General features: G+C 42.9%; 2 protein-coding genes across 2 annotated transcripts in view; one reads left to right on the top strand and one right to left on the bottom strand.

Moving 5' to 3' along the window:
- Positions 1-2508: 2508 nt before the first annotated feature.
- CCDC59 (coiled-coil domain containing 59) lies at positions 2509-17860 on the bottom strand. The gene is made up of 4 exons (XM_040344186.1): positions 17553-17860; positions 13284-13509; positions 8161-8251; positions 2509-2863 (listed from the first exon to the last, which is right to left on the bottom strand). The coding sequence occupies exons 1-4, from the start codon at positions 17767-17769 to the stop codon at positions 2702-2704; spliced, it is 696 nt and encodes a 231-aa protein (XP_040200120.1). The 5' UTR covers positions 17770-17860; the 3' UTR covers positions 2509-2701.
- METTL25 (methyltransferase like 25) overlaps positions 17836-18027 on the top strand; it is a 332607-nt gene continuing 332415 nt past the window's right edge. The window contains exon 1 of the mRNA XM_040344184.1: positions 17836-17928. The gene's annotated coding sequence lies outside the window, so the exon portion shown is untranslated. The remainder of the gene's footprint in view (positions 17929-18027) is intronic.

The raw sequence follows: 18027 nt of genomic DNA, 5'->3' as shown, positions 1-18027 counted from the left end.
TTGTATTCAACCCCCCTTTACTCTGATACCCCCAACTAAAATCTAGTGGAACCAGCTGCCTTCCAAAGTCACCTTATTAGTAAATAGAGTTCATCTTTGTGCAATTGAATGTCAGGTGACAGGTAAGGGATAATGTTCTGGAGAAGTTTAAAGCAGGTTTGGGTTATTAAAAAAAAAAAAAAAAAAAAAAAATCTCAAGCTTTGAACATCTCACGGAGATCTGTTCAATCCATCACCTGAAAATGGAAAAAATGAGTATGGCACAACTGCAAACCTACCAAGACATTACCATCCACCTAAACTGAGAGGCCGGACAAAGAACATTAATCAGAGAAGCAGCCAAGAGTCCCATGGTAACTCTGGAGGAGCTGCAGAGATCCACAGCTCAGGTGGGAGAATCTGTCCACAGGATAACCATTAGTTGTGCACTCCACAAATCTGGCCTTTATGGAAGAGGGGCAAGAAAGTCATTGTTGAAAGAAAGCCATAAGAAGTCCTGTTTTCAGTTTGTGAGAAGCCAGGTGAGGGACACATCAAACATGTCGAAGAAGGTGCTCTGGTGAGATGAGACTAAAATGTAACTTTTTGGCCTAAAAGCAAAACGCTGTGTGTGGCAGAAAACCAACACTGCACAACACCCTCAGAACACCATCCCCACTGTGGTGGTGGCAGTATCATGTTGTGGGGATGCTTTTCTTCAGCAGGGACAGGGAAGCTGGTCAGAGTTAATGGGAAGATGGCTGCAGTCAATTACAGGGTAATCTTAGAAGAAATCTTGTTAGAATCTGCAAAAGACTTGAGACTGGGCTGGAGGTTCACCTTCTAGCAGGACAACATCCCTCAACATACAGCAGTGTTTCTCAATTCCAGTCCTCAGGCCCCCCCAACAGGTCAGGTTTTCAGGATTTCCCTCAGATGAAAAGGCTGTGGTGATTACTAAGGCAGTGAAACTGATCAAATCACCTGTGCAAAATAATGGAAATCCTGAAAACCTGACCTGTTGGGGGGGGCCTGAGGACTGGAATTGAGAAACACTGACATACAGCCAGAGCTACAATGGAATAGTTTAGATCAAAGCAGATTCATGTTAGAATGGTCCAGACCTAAATACAATAGAAAATCTGTGCCAAGACTTGTAAATTGCTGTTCACAGACACTCTCCATCTAATCTGGCAGAGCTTGCGCTATTTTAGAAAAGAATGGGCAACAATTTCACTCTAGAGCTGGTAGAGACATACCCAAAAAGAATTGCAGCGAAAGGTGGTTGTACAAAGTGTTGACTCAGGGGGGCTGAATACAAACAATGCAATGCCACACTTTTCACAAGGTGACAGCCAGGGAGGGAGGATAAAGCACGGAGGCACATGAACTAAACACAGTGTCAGGGCTCAGCAACCATGATACACCGTGGTCAGTTTACAAAGGGCAAACCACCCCTGCCCATTGGAATGAATGGGCAGCACTTCCAATGCGCTGGGAAAAGTGGTTCAGAGTCGCCGCAACATGGGTGCTTTTAACCCTGTCTTCGACCACTAACATGGGTTAAAATAGCCCCGCTAGGAGGTGATATGGGATCTTTTTTATTTTACACTTTGACTGCTGGTACAATGAAGATCACTGTACCAGCAATACTTTGAACTGTCATGAATGGGTTCATGACAGCTGTAAATACTAGTGATCTCCCTAGGTACCATGTGTTAGCTGTAGGACAATCACAGCTCACTAGTAATGGAAGCAAATCTGTTATGAATCATATGGATTCATAACAGCTTTGTTGACATTGTGATCGCATAGCAACCCCATCAACAATGCCTGAACACCAGGATCCGATGTGTCTGGCGCAGCGCCCCTGTGTGTGTCTGTACAGGCAAAATGAAATACGGGTATGTCCCGTTGCCTGTACATGCCTTCCCCCCCCATGCAGTAAATGTTCTGTAGGCAGTTGGCAAGATCAAATAAAAATAAAAAAAAAATAGAGCTTTTGCTGCAATAGTCACCTTCAGTAGAGAAAGTTTCACCACAGTACATACTTTAGGGGATAGATGTCCTCAGTTTGATGGCCAGCATAATTTAAACCGCTTCTTCTGAGCCCAGGTTGTCCTGGACCCACTCCAGTTTGTGACTGGAGAGTAAAAGGTGAAGCAATATAGGGATGGGCTCACCTCTCCATCTCCCCCCAAACATTGTTGTCAGTCTGCAAGAGGCCGATACCAAATTCAGGTACGAATACTGCTCACATTTAATGATGTCCTAATGATTACAGATCTGCTTTAGTTTATTAACTGCCTAAAGTTCAACTTACATTTTTCACAAAACATTAAAAAAAAAAAAAAAAACAACATCCAGTAGAAAGAATGTAATGACCTGTCTTGTTGCACCAATCTGATTGAAGGTGGCATTCATAGTGTAGGCAACAAATGTCAAAAAGAAAATTGTTCCTTTTTTTACCCAATTTTGACCATTAGTATCCACAAGATACAAACCCATAGCACCCAGAGATCTACTGTATTTGGTACACACAATTGTTTTTAATTGCTGAAACAACAAACCTTGTTAATAAGATATCAGTAGTTTTTAACTTAGGGATTTATAAAAGTCATTAAAATACTTATTTTTTGTAAAAAAAACCTCTCCAAAGAAAGGATGCATTTCATTAAACGCACCTTTGATGATGCACTAGTATAAAATACACATTAACAAACTAGGTTTTACTTTGTATCTTTTTAAGCAGATACTCCATTTGTACATTAAAGTTGGGCTGTCCTTTCTTTGTTTTAGTGCTTAAAACTTTAAAAGCTTCCATCTTCTTTTTCTTGTACAGTTCCTTCGCTTCTTCTCGTTGTCTTCTGTTTTCCTCTGCTTCCTGAAAATGTAAAACATATTTGTTATATGCAATATTATTGATTTGGGGGGTAGATAATTATTCACCAATGATCTAAAATCAAAATAAAGCCTTTTTTTAGCAGCAAAAGGAGGCAACAGTGAGAAATAAGGGGGCAGGCTGTTTGCTCATGTGCTTCTAAGAATGCAATAGGTGTCAGATCTACACAAACAAACCTGCCAAGAGCATAAGACATTCCCATATTACATGAGAGCGGTTATACTAGTGAATTAAACCTCTAGGGTCCATTTCACAAATCTGAATCCTTATATACAAAAGGATTTAAAGAACCTGTTAGCTGACACAGAAAGAGATTTAGAGATTAACACGCATGTGCCTGCACTTTAACAACACAATCAGTTTAGTAACTGCTTAGAGCCTGACATGTCATATTAAATGCACATTTGATGTTCTATAAAGTGCCCCACTGTGGAAAGACTGCGCTTGTGAAAACCAAAATGAGGCTTGCATAGCACTCCTGATTTAGTCTGAGAGATGTGTGAAAGTTAGATTGCAGGCTGGTTACTTGTGGCTGTAGGACCTGGGACCACAGAAGTGTGGGCTTTTGAACTTAAGTGGAGCAGCATCAACAGTGTCCTTAACAAGGTGCTGGGAAGAAAGAGAGGGACTCATAATCTAGCCATATACACAAGCAGGAGATAAGATTTCAACAGTAAATAAGCACCTTCCAAAACATATCCACTACTCAGTATGCAATATCTAACCAGCATTCCAACACAACGACCTCAAACACACCTCCAATATGACCAGTGCCTTGCTAAAGAAGCTGTGGGTAAAGGTGATGGACTGGCCAAGCATGTCTCCAGACCTAAAACCCTATTGAGCATCTGTGGGGTATCCTTAAACGGAAGGTGGAGGAGCGCAAGGTCTCTAACATCCACCAGCGCTGTGATGTCATCATGGAGGAGTAGAAGAGGACTCCAGTGGCACCTGTGAAGCTCTGGTGAACTCCATGCCCAAGAGGATTAAGGCAGTGCTAGAAAATAATGGTGGCCACACAAAATATTCAAACTTTGGGACTTTTTTGACTTTTTTTGACTTTTACTCACTTTTGTTGCCAGCGGTTTTGACAATAATGGCTGTGTGTTGAGTTATTTTGAAGGGACAGCAAATTTACACTGTTATACAAGCTGTATACTCACTAATACACTCATTACATTGTAGCAAAGTGTCATTTCTTCAATGTTGTCACATGAAATAAAATATTTACAAAAATGTGAGGGGTGTACTCACGTTTTTTTTTTAGATACTGTGCATATAGTATTGAAAAAAAAAGGTGAACTTATTCTTTTATATCCTATCACATGGCTTTACTTCATCACAGCATGTTTTACCTCTATGGACACCACCTTCCTCATTACTGAACTTTCTCTTTCTTACTTCCACCTACTTTCCTACTTCTTCCTTTAAAGGTGGCCATACACAATACAATCTAAATTGTACAATCTTATTTAGATCTACCAACAACTATGTAGTGCAAGGTCCTGCCTGATTGTATACAAATGGAATAGATTGTGCAGTTGGGTCCTCCTATTAGATAGTTTTGGTAAATCTAAAAAACACCAATTTCACTTTCAGGCCTCATTCACATCTAGCAAAGTAGGAGCAAAAGTTTTTTTAGCACATTTTCCTGTGACATTCACAGAGCAGCCCATTGATCTCAATGGGATTCCTTACATGCGACAAACTCAGCATAGTAGCCTATTCAACTTTTTGTCACGTTGCAAATTGTGCATTTTCTACTGCGCGTTTTTGCACATGGCAAAATGTGCTCCTGCATTTGGGGTGTCAACAATTAACCACGATAGACGCAAATAGAGGAGAGCTGATCGGCTGCTCTCCTGACAGGAGGGGGGGTCTGTGCTGATTGTTTATCAGCGCAGCCGCCCCTATGGCCACCCACACAGGACCACCAGGTATGCCCCCGTAGACCACCAGGGATATGCCAATCAGTGCCAATCCACAATGCCTGCCAGTGCCGCCTATCAGTGAAGGATAAAAAAAAAAAAAAAAAAAAAACGTATTTACTACATTTTGGAACAGAAACAAAAGAAAAACTTTTTTTGGTCTTTTTTTATTTGTTTAGCAAAAGATAAAAACCCCAGAGGTGATCAAATACCACCAAAATAAAGCTCTATTTGTGGGAACAAAAATTATAATTGTGTTTGGGCACAGTGTAGCATTTTTCATTTAACCGCTTCAGCCCCGGACCATTTTGGTGGTCAAAGACCAGGTCACTTTTTGCGATTCGCCACTTCGTCGATTTAACCGACAATTGCGCTGTAATGCGACGTGGCTCCCAAACTAAATGGACGTCCTTTTTTCCCCACACAAATAGTGCTTTCTTTTGGTGGTATTTGATCACCTCTGCCATTTTTTACGCTATTCAAAAAAAAGAAAAAAAATTTGAAAAAAAAAACCAATATTTTTTACTTTTTGCTATAATAAATATCCCCCAGAAATATATAAAAAAACTATTTTTTGCCACAGTTTAGGCCGATGCGATTTTTATTTAACAAAAATATGTAGAAGAATAGGTAATAAGCGATGGTTTGTGCAACACTTATAGCGTCTACAAAATAGGGGACAGTTTTATGGCATTTTTATTAATAATTTTTTTTTTTTTACTAGTTATGGCGGCGATCAGCTGTTTTTATCAGGACACCGACATTATGGCGGACACTTTTGACACCATTGTCATTTCTACAGCGATCAGTTCTAAAAAAAAAGGCAATGATTACTGTAAAAATGACACTGGCAGTGAAGGGGTTAACCTGTAGGTGGCGCTGCAGGGGTTAAGTGTTCCCTAGGAAGTGATTCTTACTGTTAGGAGGTGTGGCTACACATGACTGACGACCGTTCCCGATCACGGTCATTAGTGACAGTGTCACTAGGCAGAATAGGGGAATGCCTTGTTTACAAAGGCATTTCCCTGTTCTGCCCTTGCCGACCGTAAATAGTCATGCGGCGGTCGGCAAGCGGTTAAACAGCGACAGCGCTAAAAATTGGCTTGGGCAGGAAGGGGGTGTAAGTGCCTGGTATTGAAGTGGTTAATGGCACAGAAAGTGCAACTAGTTCATTTTAGGTGTATAAAAAGTGGCTACACACTATACAATCTGATTGTACAATCTCTTTTAGATTTACCAAAATTATATAAGAGGACACACCTATCTAACCACTCTGTATCTATTCAGGCAGGCCCATGAACTTCCTAGTTGATGGTAGATCTAAAGGAGATCGTACATTCACATTATTTAGCGCAAGGTAAGCTACTAAAGCTCTGCTCCAAATAGGCCGTTATGTGATTGTTCATTTGTTAGAGTGTGCAGGAGCTGAACAATCTATGCAAGAATAAGGCAAGGTACAAAATTATCCAAAAACAGAGCAAGACACAGGCTGTGCATTCAGGGAGAGCACTGCTCAATGACAATGAATGTTTTTATTGGAGGAGTATGTAACTACAGAGGTGGGGAGGAGCAAACTTCTGGAAGGAGAGGGCAGGTGCAGGGTGTGTTTTATTAACCGGTTAAGGACCGCCGCACGACTGGGCACATGGGCGTACAGGTACGTCCCCTTAAAGATGCCCAGCCGTGGGTCGTGAGCGTGCCCTGTGATCGGGTCACAGAGAGGAAGAACGGTGAGAGGTGAGTGTAAACAAACCTTCCCCGTTCTTCCTAGTGTGGCGGTCAGTGATTGTCTGTTCCCTGTGTTAGGGAACGACGATCAGTGAGGTCACACGCACAGTCACGCCCCCCACAGCAAGAACACACCCTTAGTACACACTTAACCCCTACAGTGCCCCCTTCTGGTTAACCCCTTCACTGCCAGTGCCATTTTCACAGTAATCAGAGCATTTGTATAGCACTTTTTGCTGTGAAAATGACAATGGTCCCAAAAATGTGTCAAAAGTGTCCGCCATAATGTCGCAGTCACGAAGGGGAAAAAAAATAAAAAATAATTCGCTGATCGCCGCCATTAGTAGTAAAAAAAAAATCTTAATAAAAATGCCATAAAAACTATTATATATATATATATATATATATATATATATTAAAAAAAAAAAAAAAAAAAAAATCTTAGCCTTATTTGGCATTACATTTTCTATTGTAGAATAGGCAATTATAATAGTGCTCGCTTCCGAGTCCCGCTGCTGCATCCATTGACGCAGACAGCAGGATTTGGCCCCACCCCTCTCCCGTGTCATAGCTTTTGAATGACAGCAGCAGGAGTCAATAGCTCCTGCAGCTGTCAATCTGTGGCTGGAGCCACTGCGCTCATGCACATCGCTGGATCGAATTGGGCTCAGGTAAGTAAAGGGGGGGGGGGGTTTGGCTGCAGCACAGAAAGTTTGACCTTAACCACTTCAGCCCTGGAAGAATTGACTGCTCAATGACCAGGCCATTTTTTGCGATATGGCACAAAATAGAGCTTTCTTTTGGTGGTATTTGATCATCTCTGCGGTTTTTATTTTTTGCACTATAAACAAACAAAAAAAAGCAACAATTTTGAAGAAAATAAGTAAAAATTCTTAGTACTTTTTTCTGTAATAAATAGCCGCAATTAAAAATAAATACGTTTTTTTCCTCAGTTTAGGCCGATATGCATTCTTCTACATATTTTTGGTAATAATAATAAAAAAAATAATAATATATCGCAAACAGCATATATTGATTGGTCTGTGCAAAAGTTTTAGCGTCTACAAACTAGGGGATATATTTATGGCATTTTTATTATTATTTTTTTTATTTTTTAATAGTAATGGCGGCGATCTGTGATTTTTTTTTTTTAAATCGGGACTGCAACATTATGGCGGACATATCTGACACTCTACACATTTTTGGAACCATTGGCATTTACACAGCGATTAGTGCTATAAAAATGCACCGATAACTGTGTAAATGTCACTGGCAGGGAAGAAGTTAACTAGGGGTTAACAGAGATGGGTGTTTACACATACAAGTCCCTGTTTTTCCACTCGTGCACGCGATCGTTCATGGCCGGCGGTCATTGCGACCGCCGGTCACAAACATTGTCACCACCTCTGTGCAGTGGGCGCATGCTATTCGGCTTAAATGGAGCGACGTACAGCAATGACGGTCTGCGGGAAAGAGCCGACCTGCTGCTGTATAATGACGGCGGCTGGTCGGCAAGCAGTTCATGCAAGGCTTTACAACCACATTAACACAACGTGCAGAACTGCTGGGCGACTCCATATACCACTGCTGTATCCCGATTTAGTTTAAGGTTAAAGTCCTTACTTTTCTTTTGTTTGCTCGTTCATTCTGAACTCGTTTATATTCTTCTTTTGCTTTCTGTATCGATGTTTTATTCTTGAATTTCTTTTTTGGCCTGCACATTGGGAAAAAAAAAAAAGAAAAAAAAAAAAAAAAAAGTTATTCTGAAATTATTCAACAAAAAAACAAACAAAACAAAACGTTTCAAAGTTGCTATTATTTTAAAGTGCATCTAAACTCCTCCAAAAAATGTAATATAATGCAATTTTCTAGTCTTTAGATAAGGTGGCTGCATTAGTTTTTATAAAATTTTCAGGCTTTTATTCCCCCCTTAGTTTTTCTCTGGTAATCCTCACCCACTCACTGTATTTATGGAGGGAGCCATAGTTGCCACCCAGGTTGGACTACAAATATTTCTGGCTTTAACTGCTTCTGGACTGCCTACCGCATACATAACTTGGTAAAGCGTTGCACGACTGCGTAAGCGCTCGTCCCTGATCCCGGCGTGCGTGTCTGGTGGGCGCGATCGCCTCCGGGCACTCGCGATCACTTGTTACAGAGCGAGAACTGGGAGCTCCGTGTGTAAACATACAGCTCCCGAGGGGAGAAATGCCTGATCTTCTGTTCATACAATGTATGAACAGAGATCAGTCATTTCCCCTAGTCAGTCTCACCCCCCATTCAGTTAGAACACACCCAGTGAAAAAACGTAACCCCTTCCTCACCCCCTAGTGTTAACCCCTTCCCTGCCAGTGGCATTTTTATAGTAATCAATGCATTTTTATAGCACTGATCGCTATAAAAATGCCAATGGTCCCAAAAATGTGTCAAAAGTGTCCGCCATAATGTCGCAGTAAAAATGAATCTCTATTTTTGTTTATAGCGCAAAAAATAAAAAACCGCAGAGGTGATCAAATACCACCAAAAGAAAGCTCTACTTGTGGGAAAAAAAGGACGCCAATTTTGTTTGGGAGCCAAGTTGCACGACCGTGCAATTGTCAGTTAAAGCGACGCAGTGCCGAATCGCAAAAAGTGGCCTGGTCATTGACCAGCAATATGGTCCGGGGCTGAAGTGGTTAAACAACAGTGATGTATCGCAAAAAATGGCCTGGTCAGGAACGGGGTGAAACCTTCTGGGGCTGAAGTAGTTAATCCCCATTACATGGGGGATGGGGAAACGAGTAGATAGTATATGGAAAGATTACATTGTGTTTGATTTCAGGTCGGCTCAATGAACATGACAAAGGCAATGCATTTCCTGCAAGATCAGCAATTATTTTATTTTTACTTGTTAGCCTGAAAAAAGAAAATGAATGCAACCACCTCATCTAAGGAATGGCAAGCTGCAACATATATACACTTTTTGTTCTACAGTAGTGTTTATTCACATAGGGCAGATTCCATTACAATCAGCAGGGGTCAGGGGATCAGCATACAGATCACCGCTGATTTGAACACAGCGGGTGGATGACACATCCATGTCCCCTCAGTTTCTGAAGAGCAGACAGAGCCTACTCTGCTATATGGGTATTGTGCGCAAACAATGCTCTGCTTTCTGTTTACACCTGACTACCTCTAAACCGCTCCATTTAAATGGGAGAGAGTAAAGTCCCCCTTCTGTTTTTTTTTTTAGCTGATCCAAATGTAAAAAAAAAAAAAAAAAAAAAAAAAAGGGACTTAATACATTAAAGTGTATCTATAGTCAAAATGTAAAATCATATGCATTGCCACATTGTATTTCAATTGCTTCTGGCTTACTGCTATTATTCTGAATGTTTTTGAAGTATGTACTTAGTGAAAATTCTTACATTTACCGCCTTCAATTTTGTTGCACATATTCACCATGCATTGCAAGTAGACACTGCTGTGTCACACATTTCACAGAGCTTGCCTTCTACACAGAGTGTAGAAGTGTCTTCTAGTACAACTACCGAGGTGCTGAGAGAAGTAGGACCGAATCATTACAAGAGTCACTGCTTGTAAGCAGCAAGTTACCATGGGAAATGTAACCCTTAGGAGCAGAGGAGACACTGCAAAGCATCCAGGGAGTCCAGGAAGTTGTGGAAAGACATGGCAAGCAGACAGGCAAATGTAGGGGCTCTCAATGGACATTAAGAATCATCCGTTGGTAGGTCCCACTCTTCGGGTGGCACACAAGTTATTCGCCAGAGGGATACTATCAACGGAGGATTCACCGCTCTTCCCAATTCTGGGAAATCCACAATTTAAACCAGGTTGGATGAAAGGACCATTTAGTAAATTAATAGAACAGGGGCGGTTCCAGGCTTCGCACTTTCTGAGGGAGGGGGCTTGGATCACTAGGCAGGAGATGACAATGGGTGAGTTACCCTATCAACTTGACTTTTGGTGTTCTTTACAATTACAACATTACCTTGACACTTTGAAATCCCCAGCTAGATACGGCCGAAGTTTGACAAGGTTTGAGAGGTATTGTAGTGGGGGGGGGGGGGGGGGGGACTTTATGGCACTCCCTATCGAGAATTAGTGAGCTATTGAATAGCTCAACAGAGGAGTCTCAGATACCTTTTTTTAATAAATGGGAGCGCAAATTGGGAAGACCCTTCACAGAAGAGCAAAAGAACAAAATAATTCGGAATATTTTTGAATCATCCATGTGTGTAAAGACACAAGAGATGAATTATAAAATTTTGTCACAGTGGTATCGGACTCCGGAGGTATTGAATAAGTGTTACCCAGATATGATAGACAGATGTTGGATGTGCGGGAAGAGAGGAGGAACCCTAATGCATATCTTCTGGGCCTGCCCCAAGATTTTAAGATACTGGAGCAGGGTCCGAGAAATAACGCAAAGATTTAGCGGGGAACAACTATCAGACGAGTGGTCTTTCTTTATGTTGCAAGATACGGAGATGTCAGTGAGGAGATATAGGAAAACGATGGTGTGCCATCTTTTAAATGCAGCCTGAGCATGCATCCCAGGGATGTGGAAGCAGACACAGCCTCCAACTATAAGGATGTGGCTCAATAGAGTGGAAGACCTGAACAGAATGGAGGACCTGGTATGGACCTCAAGGCAGAAACGTAAGGTATACCTGAAAATGTGGGCGGAGTGGAACATATTTAGATACTCAGAGGAGGGAAAAGGCCTTGATAGACGCGGACTGAGGGAAGGGGGGGGACGCGGGGAGGGGGGGGGGGGATCGTTTTTCTTTTCCACCTTTTTTTTTGTTTGGATTTTTTTTTTTGGGTTACGTTACAGATGGGGGGGATATAGGGGAGGTAAGGCAGAGAGGGACAGATTATTTGCCCCAATCTCGACGGGACATGGATTTCCCGGTGGGACGGGGGCAAAAGGGTATGGAGGCAAAATGGTATTGAGGCAAAATGGTATTAGGGGAGTGAATTAATGAAGTAGACCTGGGGTAGCAGGGAAGGGAATTAGCATAAGAGAGAATTAATGTAATGTATTACGGGCTTCTTTTCTCTTTCCCCGATCCCCGTTTATGTATGGAGAAGGACAGGAATGACAGGGTGAAAAGTGAATTATTTTCTTTTGTTTTATTGTCTGAATTGTCAGGTAGATAATCCTGTTATATATGAGTTGACTGATTTAAACCAGAGGAATGCCTCCTAGGTTTCTGTGTATTTTTGCTTTGCTATTTAAAAGCAAATAAAAGAAGATTGAAAGGACACTACCAATGTAAAATTACAAAAACAGACAAGCTCCCTTCCTCTTCAATACAAGTTTGTGTAAAAACAGAGGTGCTGGCATTTACTCAGCTGAGCTAGAACAGAGAACTGGAGAGTGAGGACAGGAACAGCTTGAAAGAGGTATGCAAAAATAGTCTACACATTTAAGAACCCCCAGCAGGTAACAAACGAAGCAGCTTTTAAAAATATTAACATATCTGCAAAACCTCTAGGCCATTTGCACCCTCATCATAGCCTGCCTGAAAAACACCTAATAATCTCCATAAATCCACCCTGTCATCAGGATAACCTGCTGAATTTAGCCGTGGCATCAAGAGAGAGAGCACACTGCATGTGTGCAGGGCTGTGAACAAAGATGGCACTTGCTCATAGGATGCTAGAGGTGAGAGTCCAAAGGCTTTCTTGACTGTACCCTTTAACTGGTTGCTGACTAGCCGCCGCAGTGCTACGGCGGCAGGTCGGCTCTCCTGCGCGAGAGCCCGTAGCTCTATGTCGACAGACGAAACGGCCACTAGGGGTGCGCGCCCCCCCCCCCCCGCTCCTGACTCCCGCGCGCGATCCCCGTCGGGCACCCGTGATCGCTCGTTACAGAGCGAGAACCAGGCAGCTGTGTGTTTAAACACACAGCTCTCGGTCCTGTCAGGGGAGAAATGCTGATCCTCTGTTCATACAATGTATGAACAGGAGATCAGTCATTTCCCCTAGTGAGTACACTACAGTTAGAACACACCCAGGGAACATACTTAACCCCTTCCCCGCCCCCTAGTGTTAACCCCTCCCTTCCCTGTCAGTGGCATTTTTATAGTAATCAATGCATTTTTATAGCACTGATCGCTATAAAAATGCCAATGGTCCAAAAATGTGTCAAAAGTGTCCGCCATAGTGTCGCAGTACCAAAAAAAAAAAAAACCGCTGATCGCCGCCATTACTAGTAAAATACGTAGAAGAATACGTATCGGCCTAAACTGAGGAAATTTTTTTTTTTTTTTTAAATATTTTTGGGGGATATTTATTATAGTAAAAATGTTCATTTTTTTTTCAAAATTGACTCTATTTTTGTTTATAGCGCAAAAACTAAAAACCGCAGAGGTGATCAAATACCATCAAAAGAAAGCTCTATTTGTGGGAAAAAAAAGGATGACAATTTTGTTTGGGAGCCACGTCGCACGACCGCGCAATTGTCAGTTAAATCGACACAGTGCCGAATTGTAAAAAGTGCTCTGGTCTTTCACCAGCAATATGGTCCGGGGGTTAAGTGGTTAAAGGGTATTTTTTAGCAGCAATCAGTCACAAAGCAGAACATGCAAGAATACAGTACTATGAACAGATAAACATAATAAACTTTAAAGCTGAAAAAGAAATAAAGTTACCCAGTGTATGTTAACTGTCCATTAAAAGTGTCAAGGAAGTGTACAGGTAAAATAAATGGCAGTTCTATAGACCAGTAAACTTACACTTCTTCTACCCGTTCCTCTGTTGTCTGTGTGATGTCCTCCTCAGGCTTCCTCTTTCTTTCTACATTTTTCAGTTTTTCTTCTTCAGCCAAGTAGAGATGCTTTAAATGTTCTGGGTAATTGTCCGCATACAAATCTTTCGGAGTTGTGGTCTTCTTTTGCTTTCTTTGCAGCTTTTTATATTCTAACTGAACTTTTTGTTTTCTCCATAAAGCAAAGCCTTGGCCTATACATCCAAAAAAAAAAAAAAAAAACTGTTTTGTCATAATTAAAGTTCATTGGCTTTTCTGAAAGAAAAATGTACATAAGGTTGGATTATATGCATTTCCTTTAGATGTATTCCCATTATATTTTAACTAAATTGTGTAACAATTACGCAATGTTTTGGTTCCACCTGCTGGCCCTCACAACACTACAGTGTCCTGATGCAACCACAGCTTAAAGTGGTTGCAAACCCTTACAACAAACTTTTTGCTACAGGTAAGCCTATAATAAGGCTTACCTGTAACTACCCTGGATATCTCTTAAACCAGGGATCTTCAAACTACGGCCCTCCAGCTGTTGTAGAACTACACGTCCCATGAGGCATTGCAAAACTCTGACATTCACAGACATGACTGAGCATGATGGGAATTGTAGTTCCTGAACAACTGGAGGGCCTTAGTTTGAAGACCTATGTCTTAAACCTAAACGGTTTAGGAGATATCCCCTGCATTTGCCGATGTACATGCCATTGCCTTCAGTAAGTGTGCCATTACCGGCGGGTCCCGCTTGCGCAGGAGTGACGTCATCGCGGCTCTGGCCAATCACAGCGCCAGAGCCGCGATACCCAGAAGTAACACCGGGACGACACGTCGCCGGCCGCTGCATTGTCGGGCACCGCAGCGGGGAATTCGATCCCAGGTGAGTATTACATTTCCCCCCCCAAAGTGGGTTTACAACCACTTTAAGACACAGGCACTCGTCACATCCTCAAGCATATATGACATGCAGATTCTGTTGGAGGCTGTAGCTCTTGCAATGTCAGCCATTGGAGAGGTTAATATTAAGAGTCATTTTCTGTAGGTTGCTCGTTTCAAACGCTTCTTCTTTCCCCTAAGCAAAAGAGTTTCTCTAGGGTTAAAGTGGAAGCAAACACTCCTATTGTTTTCAGCCAAGGAAGCTGCCATCTTGGCATCTGTTTAATCTACAACTGCCATGATGCTGCAGATGTGACCAGTTATGACTCCAGCCATTGGATGTTTTGACTGGTTAGTTATGCCCTCAACAAATGTGACCGTTACATTTCTGGCACGTGTCGGAAATGTAACTTTTTTGAGATGGTTAAATCAATTGGTTTAGTTCAGCATAAAATGTGTATGATATGCTGTGTTCAGGTCAATTATTTATATGGATCTGAATGCAGTAGTATTGCATGATATGGGCACATTCACACTGCTGTTCTTGCCTACAACTGTGCAAAAAAAAAAAAAAAATACTTCTACTGTCCGATTGTGGCTGTATTTTATGCTGACTGTATGTAAAATTCATGCAAATGTTTACAAGTATATAGCATAAATGGACCCTATGTGCTGACACCTAGTGGCTGAAGTATGGGTTAATTTTTTTTTTTAGATTCATACTTACCTCGGTGGATGGAGCATCAGACCGATCCTCCAACTGTGCCCCGCCATCCCTGCACTGAGAACTGAGCCACCAAACACCGCTAATGGCTCAGTTCTCACAGATCCCTGAGAGGAAAGCCACTGACTGTCAGTCAGCGGCTTTCCTCTCAGCTTCTCCACGCTCATTGGAGCGCCAAGCAGTGAAGGGGTGGGGAGAGGCGGTCTCAGCAGTTCGCTGAGACTGCCATCAATCCGGGCAGCTGGAGGATCCCGACTTGGAAGTCGTGATGACGCGCTGCCCCGACTGATGGCAGTGACATCAGCGGAAAACGAACTTCAGACCGCTCTCTGCTGAAAACAGGTCACAGGAGTGCAAAACTAATTGCACGCCTGTGACCTTGAGGAGAAACCCAGCCTAAAAAGCTCAGGCTATATTTCTCCTTTAAACAAACAATACGCTGCCAGTGGTGGAAGCGCAGAACAACCTCAGCCTTTAGTCAGTCGGTGGTTCATCAGATTAGGGCGACCCGTCAGATTTTGTAACAGAAGTGACGTTCCGTTGCAGCCACCTTGCTACACCCTGCACTCATCCACAGTAAAGATACAGTAAAGATACAGTGAGAAGGGTCAAGCGGACATCTTGTTAAACCCACCGGAGTCTTGCAAGTCACACTTATTTTTGACAGTAAACTCATTTTATATAGTGGAATACCGGATTTTTAAATCCGTCTGACAATTTGGATGTTGAATTTTAAAAGCAGCGGTGAGCCTGCTGATCTCACAGGTTTGCTAATCTGACAGAACACTGCTGCTTTAACGGGCACTTAAACCCCCTTCCTGCCGAGAGGACTTTTTGCGATTCGGCACTGCATCGCTTTAACTGACAATTGCGCGGTTGTGCGACGTGGCTCCCAAACAAAATTGACGTCCTTTTTTTCCCACAAATTGAGCTTTCTTTTGGTGGTATTTGATCACCGTTTTTTATTTTTTGCGCTATAAACAAAAATAGAGCGACAATTTTGAAAAAAATATATATATTTTTTACTTGTTGCTATAATAAATAGCTCAATTTTTTTTTTTAATTTTTTTTTTTATCCTCAGTCTAGGCCGATACGTATTCTACATATTTTTAGTAAAAAAAAAAAAACGACTGTGACTGTCAGGGAAGGGGTTAACACTAGGGGGTGAGGAAGGGGTTAAATGTATTCCCTATATAGTGTTCTAACTGTGGGGGAAGGGGGTGACCGATCTGTGTCCCTATGTACAAGAGACACAGATCGGTCTCCTCTCTCCCTGACAGCACCGCTGTCTGTGAGAGCCGGCAATGAGAAATGATCTCATATGTAAACATATGAGATCATCTCTCATTGGCCGCACAGATCGCCTAGCAAACGGCCACTCCGATTGGCCGTTCACGGCGATCTGTGATTGGCTGTGTCCAAGGGACACGGCCAGCACAGAAGTTCCCCGCTGCACACTCGGGAGCGTGCGCGGGGAACGCGGAAAGGGGCGGACGTCAAATGACGGCGCCCCAGAGAAGTAGAACCACCCTGCGGCCGTATATAGTCGTACGGTCGTCGGAAAGTGGTTAAAAAAAGTGGTTAAAAAAAAAATTCATCATCAAAACAGTCAGATGGATTTCAAAATACTGCATTTCACTATTTAAGCTCCGTTTACTGTTAAAAATAAGTGTGAAATGCAAGACTCCGGTGGGTGCAACAAGATATCCGCTTGCCATCTTCTCACTGTGGATGAGTGTGGGGTGTAGCAAGATGGCGAGGATGGAACGTCACTTCTCACCGGAATTGCAAGTGTGGGCACCTGGCTGTGACAGCTTGCCGCTTCAAAGCCGGGTGTACACTACGCATGCGTGAGTCATGCTGTGTGTCCTGAATAGCCGGACAATCTTCTGGGACCTGTGACATGTCCCAGAAGATTGCAGGGAGGGGAGCTCCTGGTGCCGGAAGTGGGAGCTGGGTACCTGTCAAAACCAGGTACCCACTAGAGTTGCCACCTTTTCTTCAAGCCAAACCCGAACGTTTTGCGGCACAGGGCAATTTTTTTTTTTTTGCAGTAAACAATATAGGTTTCTGAAAGACCTGGTACACATTTGGGTGCCCCAAGGAGAGTAGTAATGCAGAGGGTGCCGTGGCAAACAGTGGGTGTGGCCAAATTCCTCTGGCTGACATCATCACACTACACTTTAGTGATGCCAACCCTGCCCACAGACAGCCGCCCACAGCACCAGGACAGCAACAGATTGGTGTATGACTAGCTCAGTTACTTAGGGAGCCACAGCCCAGTCTGAATAATGTGTCCGGGTTTCAGGCGGACTGAAACCCAGACGAATCCTGGACAGGTGGCAACCCTACTACCCACCCCTCAAATAAAATGACATGCAAAATGTGGCATGTTGCAGAAGATCCACTTTTGGGTGGAACTCCACTTTAAACCCACAAGTGTTTTTTCTTACTACTATTCCATTTATACTGGATTTTGGAATTTACAAATGCAGCAACTTAGAATGTGAATGAAAGGCTTAGCACTGGGGAACACTTCTTGCATTTCCTATACAACTATATAGATCGGGACAAATGAGGAGGAAATAAGGAGTTTGACCCAAATGAGGGCAAGTTGGGAGCTCTGTGTACACTATGGCACTCACCCTCCTTGGCACTCCCCGCATTAATCTGCTGGGCGCTCTTCCACCTCTTCTTGTCTTTCTCCCCACTCTTTCTCTGCACGTGCACCCCACCGGGCTCCGCTTTCTTCTGAGCGGCCCCTCCATCCCCGGTGCCCTTAATAAACGTCCCCCTTCCTTTCCCCCAAGCGGGCCCGGCTCTCCTTCTTTGCTGTGCGCCCCCTGGACCGGAGGAAGCCATGCTATTGCTCTACGAGTCGCCGAGTGATGACGTCACTGCATCACATGGCTTCCTCCAGTGGGGATGTATTGCAGAGAAGGGGAGGTGGAGCTGAATGACACGCACACTGTGTAATGATTGAGTAGCTTGCACACACGTACATTCCTACATATAGGACAGGTAGGGGAACTTTACTGTCTAATGACTGTGCTGTGTATGTGTCCTGCCCAGTATTCATCCATGGCTAGCTTCCTTTCTCAAATGTGCGCTGATATCCTC

This window comes from Rana temporaria, chromosome 3 (genome assembly GCF_905171775.1).
Source record: "Rana temporaria chromosome 3, aRanTem1.1, whole genome shotgun sequence".
Taxonomy (NCBI): domain Eukaryota; kingdom Metazoa; phylum Chordata; class Amphibia; order Anura; family Ranidae; genus Rana; species Rana temporaria.
The sequence above is the reverse complement of the archived record's forward strand: the minus strand, read 5'-3'. Positions and strand labels throughout refer to the sequence as shown.

Bases quoted from the DNA above. Each gene is read 5' to 3' on its own strand.
- CCDC59 (XM_040344186.1), bottom strand. From the start codon at position 17,769: ATGGCTTCCTCCGGTCCAGGGGGCGCACAGCAAAGAAGGAGAGCCGGG. The intron at 8,252-13,283 runs GTAAGTTTACTG...CCCAATGTGCAG, and splicing joins GAGGAACGGGTAGAAGAAGT to GCCAAAAAAGAAATTCAAGA. The intron at 2,864-8,160 runs GTAAGGACTTTA...TTACATTTTCAG, and splicing joins AACGAGCAAACAAAAGAAAA to GAAGCAGAGGAAAACAGAAG.